This window comes from Amblyraja radiata, chromosome 18 (genome assembly GCF_010909765.2).
Source record: "Amblyraja radiata isolate CabotCenter1 chromosome 18, sAmbRad1.1.pri, whole genome shotgun sequence".
NCBI lineage: Eukaryota > Metazoa > Chordata > Chondrichthyes > Rajiformes > Rajidae > Amblyraja > Amblyraja radiata.
The window spans coordinates 37226499-37244931 of NC_045973.1; the positions used below are offsets into that span (position 1 = coordinate 37226499).

General features: G+C 42.1%; 1 protein-coding gene across 1 annotated transcript in view; it reads right to left on the reverse strand.

Annotated features, from left to right (window-relative positions):
- LOC116983412 (coiled-coil domain-containing protein 3-like) overlaps nucleotides 1-17145 on the reverse strand; it is a 57811-nt gene extending 40666 nt beyond the window's left edge. Inside the window, exon 1 of the mRNA XM_033037174.1 lies at nucleotides 16513-17145. Coding sequence (XP_032893065.1) covers nucleotides 16513-16871 — 359 coding nt within the window. The 5' untranslated portion in view covers nucleotides 16872-17145. The remainder of the gene's footprint in view (nucleotides 1-16512) is intronic.
- Between the last annotated feature and the right edge of the window lie 1288 nt (nucleotides 17146-18433).

The window sequence follows — 18433 nt, forward strand, 5'->3', positions numbered from 1 at the left end:
GCAACCTCCGGGAACCGCATGGAAACAGGGGCATTAGCAAAAAGTATAAGAGTACATCCGAATATTCACGGCTACAACACTAAATATTCTAATAATAAAATATCATTATATGCAGTATGATGTATTACTTTATATTACGAATTCCCAAGTTAGCATTCCAAGTATACTAAATGTTATAGAGGAATTCGGTTCCTTTTTAGGATATAGAATAAATTGGAACAAAAGGGAAATCATGTCAATAATCAAGATCCGACACCTTCTAAAATTCCCATTTAGAATTGCTCCGGAAAAATTTAAATATCTTGGAGTTCATGTAACCAGAAAATACACTTCTCTATTTCAAACAAACTTTCCTCCATTAATTACCAAATTAAATGCCCTTACTCAATTTTGGAAAACGCTTCTGATGTCTCTCATAGGCAGAATAAATGCCATAAAGATGATCTTCCTTCCTCAAATCCTGTACTTATTTCAATCAATGCCAATTTATCTTTCTAAAATTTTTTCAAAAAAACTTGACTGATCACAAACTTTATTTAGGATTATAAAACACATAGAATCCATAAACGACATCTATGTAAACCCAAAGAAATTGGCGGATTGGCTTTCCCCAATTTTTTATACAATTACTGGGCAACAAATATTAAAAACTTAATCTATTGGATGGACAACACATGCCAACAGGTAAAATGGTTAATAATGGAAAGAGAGGATTGTTCGACTTTTAATATAGGCGCGATTCTTCTCTCTCCAATAAATTTGAAGAAAACACTATATGAGAAAAATCCGATTATCCATAGTACCTTACGAATCTGGAAACAAGTGAAGTCAACCCTTAAACTGAGAAATGTATCTCTTCTCTCATCAATTACCAACAACCTGTCGTTCAAGCCGTCTATTTTAGACAAAACGTTCACACATTTGGGAAGATTAGGAATTAAAAAACTGGGAGACCTTTATGAGATGGGAACTCTTCTCTCATTTCAAGAATTACAGTCGAAATATCATCTGAAAGGTAGCCAATATTTTAGATACCTTCAAATACGAGACTATCTGAATTCATATATCCAAGACTATCAATCTATGTTGCCAGACACACTAGACGAATGTATGAATAGAAACTCGGATTCAAACAAGCTAATATCATATCTGTATAATACCTTTTAAACGTCAGAAGTAATTAGGCCAAGCTTGGGAAGATGAGCTTGGCCTAAAAATATTAAAAGACAGATGGGAGGAAAACCTTCTATATATACACAACTGTTCTCTTAACGTTAGGCATTCGTTAATTCAATTTAAAATACTGCACAGACTCTATTATTCAAAGTCTAAACTGAATAAGATCTTTCCAAATGTATCTCCTATTTGTGATAAATGTCTCCTTCAGGAAGCAACTATAACCCATTCCTTTGCATCTTGTATAAAGTTATATAATTTCTGGAGAGGTATTTTTGAAATTTTTTCTAAAACACTAAAAATAAAATTGGATCCCGATATGGAACTGATCACTCTAGGTACTTAAGAAGCCTGTTCTGAACTATCACTATTTCAAAGACCTTTCCTTAATTATGGCCTGATAACAGCAAAAAAACTGATACTTAAATTTTGGAAACATACATCAATCCCTATTCTTAAAATGTGAATTATAAACATGACCGAGACCGAGCCTACCATCTGCGGAAGCCTCAACAATTTCTACATTGGCCTCATCAGCTCACACCCCACACAACTGCAGGGGGAGCAATTCATTCTTGATGCAGACTGACTGCCTAAGGAGATGAAGAATTAACAGGGCCAAAGTAATCACAACACTTAAAGCCCTGACGTGGCCTTAACATGTGGCCTCAATCCAGAGTACCGTGTTTGTGTTTGTGGCTGTGTTTGTATCCATTGTAAGGCAGACCTCGAACAATGACAGGGTGGAGTACAGGATGGATATAGAGAGTGCAGGGTCACTGAATTCTCATTTGCCGAGTCCAGCAGTGGGGTTGAAAATGTTTTATTCAGGCACAATGGTTATACAGCATCAGACAAAGCATTAAACCATCTGCAGACCCTAACTAATACTGGACATATCATAATTACCAAAACAAATAAACTATGAAATTACAACTAAAGGAATGAAGACTGAACGTGACAGGCAGACAAAAGACACGGGACATTCAACTAACATATTCACACAGAACACACTGCACTGCACAACAAACAGGTGTGCTTATCTACATAGGGTGATTAGGATGTACCAAACACCCAAGCAGTTGCAACCTTGAGCTCACAGCTGCTCTTTGTCACTGTGGTTAATGGACATGTTCCCCAGCAGTTGACGGACTTGTTTAATAACCTGACCCCATCAATTCTCCTTACAGAGAGTTTACTAGCATGGTGTCAATACGACAACCTCTCCCTCAATATGAGCAAGATTCAGGGATAGTTTCTTCCCAGCTGTTATCAGACAACTGAACCATCCTACCGTAACCAGACAACAGTTCTGAACCACTATATCCCACATCGGGGACCCTCAAACTATCTTTGATCGTACTTTACTGGCTTTACCTTGCACTAAACGTTAATCCTTTATCATGTGTTCACTGACACAGGCTCGATCGTAATCATGTATTGTTTTTCCGCTGACTGGTTAACACGCAACAATAGCATTTCACTGAACATCGATACACGTGACAATAAGCTGAACTCAACTGATTAAGGAGTTGGTCAACAATTTCAGGGAAGTGGGGTGGAGTAGAAACCATCGTTTCTATGAAAGGTGCCGAAGTGCTTGAGAGTATTAAGTTCTTAGATTCAAATAACGGCATCAATTTTTCCTGGTACAACCACATTGTTGCCAGCACCAATAAAGCCCACCAACACCTCTACATCTGCAGCTGATTAAGGAATATTGGTATTTCTCCAAAGACTCTTATCAGTTTCTTAGATGTACCAGAGAAAGCATCAAATCTAGATGCATCTTAACTTGATATGACAAACACTCATCAACCCTGTCCAAAACTGCAAGAAATTGCAGAAAGTTGTGAACACAACCCTCAAATAAGTCTTCTTCTCATTAACTCCATCTATGTTCCGCAATGCCTCAGGAACGCAGTCAACTTAATCAAAGACCATTCTGAGCACCAGTGATTCTATTCCTCCCTCCCCCCCTCTCCCTCATTGCGCAAAAATTACAAAAGCTTGAAAGAACGTAGCACCAGACTCTTATCATATTCTTGAATGGATATGCGAAGGATGAATTCCCGTTCTTCCAATCAACCTCATTACTGTACTTGTACTTTTTTTAATCTGCACTTTCTCTGTAGCTGTAACAATATATTGTGCTCTGTGTTTATTTTCTCTTTAGTATTACCTGATTTACTCATGATTTGCCTAGACACACTCAAAACAAAGTTTTACACTGTATACCCGCACGTGACAATAATAACCAATTCCAATAACAATAGAAAATTGCCCATTCCCATTTCTCAGATGCTAACAAAGTTTTCTGTGTTGGCTCATGATGAAAACTGTAATGACTATTTAACATGTACATTATGATGCGTTAGAATTTACAGCTTAAATCGATATTAACGTGGATCTCAATTATCTTAAACCGGAAGACTTAACAGTGAACGTGGTATGTTTAGTTTATTTCAGTTTAGCTTAGTTTAGTTTAGATTACTTTAGTTTAGTTTAGTTTAGTTTAGAAAGACAGAATGGAATCAGGCCCTTCCGACCACTGAGTATTTGCCGACCAACATCATCCATTCACACTAGTTCCATCCTACACACTAGGGACAATTTACAGAAGCCAGTTAACTTACAAACCTGCACGTCTCTGGAGTGTGGGATGAAACTGGAGCGCCTGGAAGAATCTCACGCAGTCACAGGGAGAACAAACAAACACCATACAGATGGCATCCATAGTCAGGATCAAACCCAGATCTCGTGAGCTGTAAGGCAGCAACACTACTGCCGCGCCACTGTACCACCACTGGGCACTGCCACCACTGCATCGCCACACGCAGATTTCTTAAAATGTCTTTCAGAGAGAGCTTGGTACCAGACTCAGCCTTAGGAAATGAATATAGGCTCATGGAAAATGTGCTTGTGGGAATCCATTTAGATTTAGCATAGTAATGGAAATGGGCAAAATAGAGCACAAATAACATTTGAAAATTGGGGTGCTGAGTGTACCAGACTGAAATAAGATTGTGCAGAAGTTGACAAGGATACAAGTAAATTATTGTCAGAAAAAATAGGGGGTTGGAGCAAATATGTCCTTCATAAGACTAAATAGATTTCTAAATCTTGATGTGCTGGGTGTTGAAGGCACTGCAATCTCAATGCTGCAGATAGCTTCCTGGAATACAAAGAGTGTAGAAATGAATATAAAAATAAAATAAGGAAAGCAATGAGGGTGAATGAAAAAATAAAGGCAGTTGAAATTAAGGAAATACAATGCTGAGTTATAAATAAAAAGTAAAGATAACAGGGTAAAGGGCAAAACGAGGAACAAGGAACTGCAGGTGCTGGTTTACAAAAGAAGGACCCAAATGCCGGAGTAACTCAGTGCGTCAGGCAGCATCTCTGGAGAGCATGGATCGGTGACGTTTCAGGTCAGGACCCTTCTTTAATTTGAGTGCGGTGGGGAGGAGAAAGCTGGAAGAGTGGAGGGACAGGACAAGGCCTGGCAAGTGATAGGCGGATACAGGTAAAGGTGTTTCTTTGATAGGCAAATGGTTGGACAAAGGCCAGAGATGAAACGACAGAAGGTGTGTAGATGAAAGGAAAGAGGGAAGGACAGAGGGAGAAATGGGTGAGAGTCGAGGTGAGGCACAGGGGAGAGAGGGAGGGGAGAGTAAGATTGGGGGGGGGGAGGGGGGAGATGGAGAAGGGGCGTTTATGTTAATTACCTAAATTTGGTGAATTTAATGTTCATACCTTTGGGTATTAAGCTACCCAGGTGGAATACGAGGTGCTGTTCCTCCATTTTGCATGTGGCCTCACTCTGGCAATAGAGGAGACCCAAAATATAAAGGTCAATATGGGAATGGGAAGCGGAGATGACATGGCTAGCAACCAGGAGATCCAGTAGATCTTGGCAGGCCGAGCGAAAAGCTTCTGCGAAAAGATGGCGGGTCTAAGCTTGGTAAAATAGGTCACCGGGAACACTGGATGTGGTAGATGAGGTTGGAAGAGTTGTACATTAACCTCTGACTTACTTGGAAGGACTGTTGTGGTCCCTGGATCATTGTGCAGGAGGAGGTACAGGGGAAAGTATCTGGGGAGAGGGTGGTTGGGTAGAAAGGAATGAGTGAACCAAAGAGTTGCAGAGGGAATAGTTTGAGCAGTAGGTATAAAGGGGAGGATATTGGAAGATGTGCCGGATGGTTGGATCACTTTGGAGGTGGCGTAAATGTCAGAGAAGAATGCGTTGGATGTAGAGGCTGGTGGGGTGAAAGGTGAGGACCAGGGAAACTCTATTTTTGTTCATCTGAGCGGAGGGGGAGTGAGAAGAGGGGCCAAAAGGAGGCAAATGGAATTTAGCTTGGAAAAGTGTGAGAACGCATATAGGGAGGAAGAACAAATGAAGAGAAGACAGATAATAAATGATGAAGGCCCTAATTAGTTGGGAACAGACAATTGTGAAATGTAGACACAAATTGCTGGAGTAATTCAGTGGGACAGGAAGCATCTCTGGAGAGAAGGAACAGGTAACATTTTGGGTAAAGATCCTTTCCAGACACTCCAATTTGGAGTGTATGTCCACAGTTCTCTGAAGGTAGTAAAATAGCCAGATAAAGGGATTAGGAAGATTTACAAATCTAAAACACAGAATATAAGCACAGGGATATTAAAATGGGACTGTGTAACGCAAGGCTGAAGCCACAGCTGGAGTTAGGCTAAACAGTTCTAGTCACCAAACTATAGGTGTTGAGGCTATATGGCAAGGAGGATTTTGGCGAGATTTAATCAATGTGTTTACAAATATGAGAAGGATATACAGGCTGAATAGGAAGCCTTTCTCCCCCCTTATCCATCCCCACCCTCAGATCAGTCTGAAGAAGGGTCTCGACCCGAAACGTCACCTATTTCCTTCGCTCCATAGATGCTGCTTCACCCGCTGAGTTTCTCCAGCAGTTTTGTCTACCTTCGATTTTTCAGCATCTGCAGCTCCTTCTTAAACACAGTGTATGATAAGTCCTTTAAAAGACGGGGGGGGGGGGGGGGGGGGGAGAATGAATGGAGACACTTTTAAGAAGCCAGCCAACATTTAATAAGCCAGAGATACACAGATGTGAAGTTTGGCGGGCATTTAACATTACCTGTCGGTTCTCCTTGGTTCTGAAAACTCATGCTTACGTTTTTTTCCCCAATGAGCCAATGAAAATGACCGGTCAGCAAAGGCGATTAACTAAAACTACTTTCAACTACCTCGTTTTATACCAGCCATCTTCAGTAGTTCTGTCAGTTTAGTGGTTCCTATCACTTTCACCAACAGTTCCTTCAAATCTCCCATAGCCAATAATCGTTCCACGTTCTCCTCCTCCAAAGTCCTAATCCATTTCCTCCCCCATCAGGGATATAGAGTGAGGTATTTTTTAGCCCTCTCAGTCACACATTTACCTTAAAAGTGCCTTCCTTAGGTCACTTCCTCAAATCTCAGCAAATTCTTAAAATCTCAGCAAATAATCATTACCCTTCTCCAACCAGAATGTTTACCATAAAACAACAAACCATAAAAGCTGGTCATGTTTCATCAATTAACTTATTTCCAATTATTTCAATCCATTCTCACCACTATTTAAATTGTCCAATTCCTAGCACTAGTAACAATTTTGCAAATTAACTTTACTGAAAAGAAATCTAAAAGAAACATCAAAAAAAAACAAGCAACCTACATTTTCCAACTTCTCCTTTTAGGTTACGAGGGTACAAACAGTTAATCGTTATCTTACAGCTGTTCGTAACCTTCTAAATTGCTTCTAATTTATTTAAAGGAACATACACCTATCCACAGTGGAAATTTTTGATTCTGCTGTAGGGGGACGTTTGTGTTCAACTCTATAATTTGTTGTGTTCCATTTTCTTTATTTATTTATTTTTAACCTTTTTCTCTGGTTGTTATGGAAACTTATTATCTATTTTATGTAAAACACTTTGGTGTCAATGTGAGTTGACTTAAAACGTGCTATATAAATAAAACTTACTTACTTACTTACTTACTTACCCTTACAATGTGGTCTACAAATACAATAAACAAAATAATTATCACATATATAAACTTCCTCATTCATTCAAAACCGGTTTTTACACACAAATCACATTCGTTCCATTCTTACTTCAAAGAAATTATTCATTTTCTACACGTATTAAAATTTCAAAATTAACATTTATATAATTCTTATCTCCCTCCCAAGCCAAAGTAGGATGATCCAAACCTCCATCAGTCAGGTTCCCGAACGCTGTGATTGGACATTGATTCAGATCGTGACCAGTCAGACTCACCGTCACTCAAATTCTAACCACACCCCACTAAGATCACAACCAATCAAAATCCTAGTCACTCAACATCTGACCACACACCATCCCATTAATTTCCAGACAAAGGAAACACATTTATTTTCTGATCTCTCAGCTTAAAGAATGCTGAAAGCTTATCTCCACAAACAGTTAAGACACTCAGTCCTTAAACCATACACTATTATTATTGCTATTCTACTTTCTGCTATTCTACAATATTCTATCATTGTGTACACCTTCTGCCACGCACCTACCCCAAATTCGTATTTTGCCCGTATGACCCCTGGTCACCCAAGGCATTGTCCACACAATACCAGCCTCGCCCGTGCAAACACCTGACCTCTCAGGGTGGTACCACGAGGTCTTAATACCTGCCTCGCCTGTGCAAACCCCTGACTTCTCAGGGTGGTAACCATGAGTATTGTATTGTATTGTATTCAAATTTATTGTCATTGTCTCAGTTAGAGACAACGACATGAATTTCCCTTACAGGCAGTATCATAAAAATAAAAATAAATAAATAATAATAAATAATAAAACATATTAAAAATAAAATAGAATTTAAAAAAAAGCACAAACACTGAAAGTCCACGACACAACATAACACAGTGGCACCAAGGTGAGGAAGGCACCATAGTCCAGCCAGCCTCCCCTCCGTTCTTCCCAGATGTTCACTCGTGGTCGAGGCCTTCCTAGCACCCGCAGTCGCCGCCCCGGGTGGCCCGATGTTCAGGCCCTCACGCCGGGCTGGTGGAACGCCGACGCCGAACCCCGACGGTGAACATCCTCCTCCTCAGCGGCCCGGACCTCCCGATCAGCCGTCTCCCGCAGCCGGAGTCCGCAGCTCCCGAGTCCGCAGCTCCCGAGCCGGGCAGAGTCACAGGACCCCGCGATGTATCAGCGCTGTAGGTAGGCCGCTGGGGGAGGGGGGGGCGAGGACGCGACTCGAATAATAGTCGCGTCTTCACCAGGATGCGGCTGAAGGACGGTATCCCCCGCACCGTGCCCTCTTCCCCCACATCAAAATACAAAAAAAACACAAAAAAACACACTTTTACATAACTAAATAAACAAAAAAACAAAAAGATACCGGGCTGTAGGTGGAGGCTGCTGGTACCAGCGCCACTGGAAGTACAACACATGAGGTCTTAATACCTGCCTCGCCTGTGCAAACCCTTGACCTCTCAGGGTGGTAACCACAAGGTCTTAATACCTGCCTCGCCCGTGCAAACCCCTGACTTCTCAGGGTGGTAACCACGAGGTCTTAATAAACTCTTAATACTATCACATTACTTTCTTATCACAACTATTATTACTCACCACACATAGCGCGGCCTTCTTGGACATTCCTCCCGGTCCCCCTTTTTAGAACAATTTAGTGCCAGATTCTTGGGTCGGAGAGACCTTCTAACTACCTAGGCACTTCTGTGTCCCCAATGGCTTATCATGAACAACAGGTTATTAGTCCAAATGAAGCGGAAAACCGCATAGTTTTTAGGTGGCCACCTTTGTCCTGTTGTCCTTACACATTAGGGGCTGGGAAGGCCCTGGGCTACTTGTCTTTTAATTAATGGTCTCTTACCGACCCTGCTCGCTGCGCCAATTTGTCGTGGTTTACAAGACTCAAAGTTAGGATAAGATGACACAGACACGGAGAATTCTTCAAGAAGATGAGAAGCCTTTAATTTGGGCCTGGAACATTCAGAGATACCACAGCTTGGCTACTCTCCAAGTATTCTCTGATCCATAATTTCAGGCAGCGTTTTATTACAATTTCAGTTCTTATCTTTGGCTGCTTAGCATGCATGTTTTTACTAACTTTAACCTCTCACTGTCCTTACCCTTTATCTTCAATCTCTGAGTTACCATGATGTTCTAAGCTAAAGCAAAATAAACTAAGCAATAACATGTTTTTGGGCCTTGACTTCTGATCACATAAAAATAGCTGACATCTGCGAGCTTTTCTAAATGTTTTAAACATGTTGGTAAAATTAAGAAGTAACGTGTTTCTTCTATATACATTCTATATAACTTCTATACTCTCCATAAATACATGGCAACCCCACTACAACTGCACCTACGACTACAGGATTATTGATTTTTTCCATGCCGAACAATTTTTGGTCGCAGAAAATTTTTCAACATGTTGAAAATTTTGCGGCAACCATACTGGGGCCGCGACTAGTTCCCAGAATGCGGGAACTCCTTGTGACCATGAAGGAGACTCACTAGAGACCAACAGTGAACATGTGGCGACCATGTGGTGATCATGTAGCGAGCGCAAAGTCTACTGCACACGCCTAAAAAGTCGTCTAAGTGGGACAGGCCCCTTAGTTTAACAGGAGAAAAATCAATCAGAAGTTGAAGAACTTACTTTTTGGTCAACGGGTAATGTGGATCTGGGAGTTTACTTCGGAGAGCACGTGAGTGACTATGTGAAGAAAACCCCGTCCAGGTGCACACGCGCCATATCGTCAGACGCATAGCGGCTGCGACCGTGTTGGGAGGAACTGAGCCCCCCAAGCGATGAGTGAAATAACCTGAAGGTAAGTACTTTCACTTTCACTTCAGGCCAACTTTCTTCGGTGGAAACTGTGTGCTGAGTGCAGGGAAGTAAAAAACCATGGAGAAAGGGGGGAAAAGTAAAGCATACCGCAGCTAAAACTCAAGAGGACAGAGGGTCTGAGAGTAGCGGGCGCCCAAGTAAAAAGTCAGCGGCAAAAAAGCCAGCGACTACAGAAACGGTTACTAAAAGTACCATTACAGCACCTATAGGGTGTAAGGCCAAAAATAAAACTAAGGCCAGTAGACTCGGATGAGTCAGACCCGGAGACCCCACCTCAGAAAGAGGTCATGTCAGATCGGGTCGCTCAACTGGAATTCCTCATGGGGTAAATGATTTACAAAGGCACACTCCAGGAGGAGTACAGTCAGCGTTGGCCTGAAGAAGACCCAGCGCAGGGAGCACCCAGGAAAGGTCCTGGGAAATGTTGGCCTACAGGAGAACCGGCGCCAGAAGTGCCTTATGAAAGAGAATATATGGGTTGGACTACAGGAGAGCCAGCACCAGGAATGTCTGGAGAAAGACAATATAGGCGTTGGTCTACAGGAGAGTCAGCGCTAGCAGCAACCAAAAAAGGGCTGCCAGTATGTGGCTCTATGGAAGAGCCTGCAAGAATGCCTGAAAAAGGGTTTACTATGCATAGGCCTATGGTAGAGCCAGCACTGGAAACATCTGGTGGAAATACCAGATCAACCCCACTATGAGGAGGAATTTCCAGGGCTGCAAGATTCTGATAATGAATCATACGAGGACCAAAGCCCAATAACAGAGCCCAGAGTACCAGGTCTGGCCCAAATATTCTCAGGTCCCAGACTGAAAGGGCAACCATTGGCAGAATAAATAGCATTAACAATAAATTACTTGCTTTCCCATCAGTTGTAAGAACTAACTATGGATGAGACTGTCAAAAAATATGAAACCCCGCAGAATTGTGCACTGCTAGCAGTCCCAGCAGTAAATAATGTAATATGGGGCTATTTGGGCACCGCAGTACGCACACAAGAAATGAAGTTACAGCGGGTATTGAGATTACTGGGGTCAAGTATTACGGCTTTTTCCAGAGACCTGGAGGAAGAACATGTGACAATGTCACAACAGGATGTTTTGGCACTAATGTGTAATGCACACTTTGAATTAAACTGTATTCGTAAAAGTGCTATAAGACCTAACATACATCCTAAATTTGCAGGGCTCTGTAAACCATCTAATATACAATTGCCGAACCTGCTCTTTGGAGAAAATCTAGCCAAAAGGGTGAAAGACCTGAACGAAGAAGCGAAAACCATGGGAATGATTAAACCACCGGTGCCTGGCAGATCGGTTCGAAGGCAATATCCGTATCGAAGGATGGCTGGAGCTGGTGAAGGAACAAGTCGTTCGTACCCATATACACGCCATTGGCGCACTGCTCCGGGGCGTGGAGGTCATAGTATTCCCACGAGGGGCAAGGGACAACATTTGACACCAGCAAACCCTGAGGTAGGTGGGTCTGGTCCTGGAAGAAACATATTAAATGTTTCACATTCGCAATTTGGGGGAAGGTTACAATTCTTCCTAAAAGAATGGCGAAAAATAACATCTGATGCATTTATACTGTGCAGTATTATGGGGTTCAGAAGTGAATTTTACCCATATTTGGATCCTCCTACTCAACATGTTCCAAGGCGAATGCGTATTTTCTCAAAAGAAGAGAATATGAACATTCAAGCGGAACTTGAAATATTAAGTAGGAAAGGGGTCATTGAAAAGACAGTTCACCAAAACCACCAATTTGTATCTAGCATTTTTCCTAGAGCAAAAAAGGATGGTGGTTGTAGAATCATTCTTGATTTAACAAGTCTTAACCCTTTTGTACAGTATAAACATTTCAAATTGGAGACATTTGCCAATGCTATGCAGCTAATTTCAAGAGAATGGTATATGGCTAGCATAGATCTGCAAGATGCATATTACTCTGTGGCTGTGCATGGTAATGATCGAACATATTTAACATTTAACTGGATGAATCAATAATGGCAGTTCAAAGCATTGCCTAATGTTTAACCTCAGCCGCTAGACAATTTACAAAATTGTTGAAACCAGTCCTAGCATTGCTAAGGGCCCAGGGCCATTTGATGATGGCTTATTTGGATGATATTTTTAGGCATTTTGATAGGCCCATGCAATTACCAGTAACAGCAATTGCTGATATACAATGGTGGATTAAGAGTGTCTCATATGCTTCCAGAGAAATTCTGGTTGAAACACCTGCTATCATTCTACAGACTGATGCAAGTGCGCTAGGTTGGGGAGCTACTGATACCATTACCAGCTGTGGAGGTAGATGGAATGTGGAAGAGGTAACTTTGCTCGAAGCACATGGAATTAATTACTTAGAATTGTTACATTTTATGGGCTTAAAGCTTATTGCGTTAATGTGCAAAATCTGCATGTTCAGGTTCAGATTGACAACACTACGACTGTAGCATATGTCAATCACATGGGTGGAATCAAGTCAGAATCGTGTGACAGATTGGCAAACGTGATCTGGCACTGGTGTATTATTCGAAACATTTGGCTTTCGGCAATCTACCTATCAGGTAGATTCAACATAATTGCAGACACCAGGTCACGTAAGTTCAATGACAATACGGAATGGATGTTAAATCGTGACATTTTAAATAAAATTGTTACACAATTTGGAATGCTAGAAATTGACTTGTTTGCATCTAGACTGAACCGCCAATTGCCTAAATATGTTTCATGGGAACCAGATTCAGGTGCAACAGCGGTGGATGCATTCTCGCTAAAGTGGGGTGGAATGTTTTAATATGCATTTCCTCCCTTTTGTCTCATTAGTAGGTGTCTACAAAAGATCAAGCAGGACTCTGCCTCATGAGTGTTGGTGGTCCCAGATTGGCCTACACAACCGTGGTACCCACTAGTGCTAAAAATGGTCACAAAACCTCTTAAGGGTATTCCAAGACAAGACAACCTACATGTGCACCCTGTATCTGGTGATTTGCATCCTTTACATGATCGTATTGATTTATTGATTTGCAGATTCTAAGAAGGCCATATCTCGGAAGAGGACTATCAGATCGCACTGTGGATGTAATTGCAGCAGCCTGGAGGGATAGTACCCAGAAGCAGTACATTTCTTACATAAGGAAATGGGAGGTGTTTTGCGCAAGGCAGAATATTTCATACCACACTGCAGACATCCCAGATGTTTTAGAGTTTCTGTCAACACTCTATTTTGATTTCAATTTAAGTTACAGTGCGATCAATACTGCAAGGAGTGCCTTCGCTGCATATTTATGGAGAGAGTCAGGACAACATCTGATAGGATCACACCCGTTGGTCTGTAGGTACATGAAAGGAATTTTCAATTCCAAACCTCCTAGACCCAGATATACAGAAATCTGGAATGTGAGGGATGTGCTGATGTTACTTCAGGAATGGAATCCCATTTCAGCTTTGTCTTTAGCCAAAATTACCATGAAGGTAGTCATGCTAATGGCATTAGTTTCAGCACAAAGAGTACAGACATTACTGAAATTACGTATAGATAGGATTGTAATGACAGCAGATGCAATTACATTCTATGTCTATGATTTACTCAAACAGAGCAGACCTTGAGTCACAGGGTGTAAGTTGGTCTTTGCAGCATATCCTGCGGATCCAAGACTATGTGTAGTGTCACATTTAAAGTGTTACATTGAGGCCACCATAGACTTAAGAGGTGCAGAATCAGCATTGTTTATCAGCCATAAAAATCCACATAAGAAAGTATCAGTACAGACTATCTCAAGGTGGCTGAAGCAGGTGCTGGTTGATGCAGGGATTGATACTGACAAATTTAAATCTCATTCCACCAGGGCGGCAGCAACATCGGCCGCCAAGGATTTGGACGTTCCAATAGACCATATCCTCGGCGCCGCAGGATGGGCAAGTGAATGGATGTTTCACAAGTATTACCATAAAGAAATAGCAGACCCTGGGGCATTTGGTGGTGCTGTTTTGGATTCAGTATTAAATGTTCCTTTGCAATAAAGGGGGATTAATTTTGTTATGATAAATAAAACAATTAACTGATTACATTAATGTTATGGTTGTATATTATCAATTGTTTTCACTCATTTAGAGTCAATCAATGCAGTGAGATGCCTGGATTTGAATCTACGGCACGAAATCACAGAGCTTTGAACTCTTCACGTAGTCACTCACGTGACTCTGAAGTAAAATAGTGAGATTAAACGAGAACTTACCAGTTTGAAGTTTGATCTTTATTTTATGAGGAGTTATGATGAGGGACTACGTGCCCTCCGCTCCCACCCTCATAAAGATCACATGGAAGTTATGTTTGTCTCACGTATCTTATTCTTCGGTAATTATCATCTGTGATTTCACACCGCTGCTTTGAAGATTGACGTGTGTACGCCTGGACGGGGTCTTCTTCACGTAGTCCTTCATCGTAACTCCTCATAAAATAGAGATCAAACTTCAAACTGGTAAGTTCTCATTTAATCTTACTATTTATAACCATAAAGTCTGGCGGAGGTAGAAACATTCATTGCAAGTAACAAATACTGTCTGTCTGTCCCTTCCTCCTTTGTGTTTTAATAGTATGTGTTAAATGTATGACTTTAGTGGTCTTTAGCTTGTTTTATGTGTGGGGGGGGGGGGGGGTGTTGTGGGAAACTTTTTCTGATCTCTTAACTCAATAGAGATGCAATTTTTTTTGTATCGTGTCTCCGTCCGCACTGTGGCCTAACATCAAGGAATTGGCGGCCTTTGCTGGAGACCAACTTTTGAGAGCTCCACTACGGAGAGCCTATGGGACTTTAACATCGGGGAGCCCGCGATCCCTTTGCCAGGGATCAACCTCGGAACTCCAAACATAGGTGCTTGCAGACTTAACATCATGGAGCTCGTGGTCTCTGGTCAGAGACCGACTTCGGGAACTCTAAGCCGCAGGAGCCTTTTTTGCCTTCCATCACAGTGAGGAATGTGGGGAATTCACTGTGGTGGATGTTTATGTTATCTTTTATGCAGTTGTGTGTCATGCTGCTTTCTTTTTTCGTATGGCTCTATGGTAATTCGCATATCAGTGTACCTTAATTGGTACATAAAAGGCCTTTGAAACCTTTGAACCTTTGAAATCCCTGGATGCGCACTTGAGGAAATCTATCCACAATCTGAAAAATTTGATTAACCAAAATTTATATTTTTTTAGGTCAGGATGGAAATACTAAGCTCAATGACTTCCTGTCCATTATATGACACCATATTATAAATCTGTATAATTCACTGATTCATCAAAATCAACACCATGGAAACTAACCGATGCACTGACTGGATCTCTACAAGACTAATGTTAAGATAACCAGTGGAATGCTTTTACCTGGGAGCTACCAGGAATCATCAAGTCACAAACCCATTGATGTCTGATGTCTTATTTTGGACACTTTCTGTCACCATTTATGTACATGGATACCATTGCAATTTACCGATGATGGAATCCAGCAAGATCTGAAGATTTGATGCAAACATCTAAAAACTTGATCCATTTGGATTTAGGTACCATTACCCTTGGGAAAGTAATGTGACAGAGTGAAATGTGATGCCGACCTTTAAAGTATTGGACTACGGATAGTCTATTAGTGTATCTCAAAACCTGACAGTAAAATTAATTCTTAGTTACAGAAACGTGACTAACAATGAAACGAGATCCTGTGCAGAAACTTGACAAACGGTAAAACGAGGTCTTGCACAGAATGGGACTCAGAAAGACTGAATTAGGCGACAAACAGAATGAGTTGCTTATCCACAAGTCTAACTTTGTCAACAGTAGATTCATTTTTGTTGTTGTTACAATGATGGGTTTAAGCTCCTGATACTTAGGTATCCTCGCTGCTTCATTCCATGCCTCTACTTTTAGGCTTTGGCTGCGAGCACAATCCACATCTGAAGAAGGTTCTCCACCCAAAATGTCACCTATTCCTTTTCTCCAGAGATGCTCTCTGTCCCGTTGAGATAATCTTTCTGTGTCTACCTTCGGTGTAAACCAGCATCTGCAGTTCCCACCTGCACATTCAGTCTTGCATTGAGAGTAACTGGTTTTAAGTTGTAGGAAGGAAGGAACTGCAGATGCTGGTTTAAACCGAAGATAGACACAAAAAGCTGGAGTAACTTAGCGGGACAGGCAGCATCTCTGGAGAGAAGGAATGGGTGACGCTTAGGGTCAGACTCCAGCTTTTTGAGTCTAATTGGTTTTATGGTGGGATTGCAAATAGGATCGATATAAATGCAATTGTCGGCGGTGTAGATCAAATAAAGTCCACCTTTCGGGGTGCTGGCTTCGCACAATGAAGCACCCGCCCCCCCCCCCTCACCCAGCGACCATACATGACCTTCCCTCCACCATTCACCTACTGCCCCCACCGTCATACCTGATGAAGAAATAATAGCTGTTGTTTTCAATGACGTTGGCGGAGTAGGGGCGACAGAAGACGTGGCCCAGTCCAGTCAGGTTAAACCTGGACCCAGTCGCCCCCAACTTCGAACTGTGTGAAGATGGGTTACACAACAATTCCACTTCCGCCGAATACGTGTCTGGCATGAAGTAGAGCCTGATCCCGCTGTGGGCATCCTTGTAGATGGCCAACACCTTGCCATAGACGATTGTCTCGGCCAGTTCGGCTCGGCACAGATCACTCTGCGGTCTCTGGTATAGGCGTTCGGGCATTCGGCAAATGGTCCAAACTTTTCCAATGACCGTGAGGAGCAAGAGTGCGCTCAACCAGCCCATCCTGACAGCGGCCGAGCCCTGTGGTAGCAGAGGGTCAGAAAGGTTCCTGCAGATGGGGTGATGCACTGTGTGCTTGCTTCTTTTGTAAGGTTGGGGTTCCTCTGAACTTTGCCTAAACCCTCCCTGCGTCACCCTCGCTATCCTTCGACCACTCTGCGCCAGTTGAAGGTGTGTCAGAGAATGCAAATATAAAGGCTATCTGACGAGATCCGTGTGAGTTGCAGTGTGTATGAGAGGGAGTGTACGTGTGTGTGAGAGAGAGAGTGTACGTGTGTGTGTGGGTGGGTGGGGGTTGAGACAAAGCTATGACCGGGCACTGAATACAAATCCTTTAAAAAAAGATCTCACAGAAGCAAGATCATTTTTCGAGGGGTTTGAGTCGCCAGCATTTTCTTAAAGCGACAGCTACTCTCTCCGCCGTGGCACCGGTCCAAATCTTTCCCCCGTTCATGCGGGTTTTGAGAACGGGATGAAATGAAAATCTTGCGCTCGTGTTATTGCTGCCTGCCTGGGTTTCCAGCGAGTTTATTCAGCCAGTTTCTGCTTTCAACGTGTTTTAAAAAAAATATGCTACCAGAGTAACATAGGTCTTCCAAAAACCCGACCAGATTCCTGAAAGTAAACCTTCCACCTCGATAAAATATAATGTGAAAAAAAATGCCTTGTTTTACGAGAAAATTGTTAGATTGTGACGGCGAAACACAGGGGCAAGTTAGGCTAAGTCAACTCGTTCCTAAAGGGATTTATTCGATTTTATTTTTGGTTAATTTGACAATTATTGACTCACAACAAGTGCTCATGCATGTGGTTTGATCCATTTCATAGTTATATTTAATCATCCAGAAGATTCGACTCACCTCAAGCGAGGGTTAGCTGAGGGTTTCAGTACTTAATTCGCAAACTATTTTACAGTTATCGATTTAAAAAACTTAGCAATTGGAGGCTCACGGAACTGCAGATGCTGGTTTCCTGAGCAAAAGTCAAAGTGTTGGAAGAACTCGGTGGGGCCAGGCAGCATTTGTATTAAAATAGTCAGGCGACGGGTCGGGGCTCTTCTACAGACAGGAGGAGAACTTCTTCAAAGTAGGGTTACTTTGAGAGATTTTTGTAATTGAGCAGTAAAATAGTGGGACAAGAAGATCAGTTTAGTTTATTGTCACGTGTACCGAGGTACAGTGAAAAGCTTTTGTTTCGTACTAACCAGTCAGCAGAAAGACAATACATGGTTGCAGTGGAGCCATTTACGCTGTATAGATACACGATAAGGGAAAGACGTTTAGTGCATGGTAAAGCCAGCAAAGTCCGATCAAGGATAGTCCGAGGATCATCAAAGAGGTAGGATGTAGTTCAGCATTGCTCTCTGGTGGTGGTAGCATGTTTCAGTTGCCTGATAACAGCTGGGAAGAAACTGTCAGGAGCTGAATCTGGTGGTGGGCGTTTTTACACTTCTATACCTTTTGCCTGATGGGCGAGGGGAGAAGGGGGAGTGGCCAGGTTGCCTCTATCCTTGAATATGCTGCTGGCCTTGCAGAGGTGAGGTATAAATGGAGTCAATAGAAGGG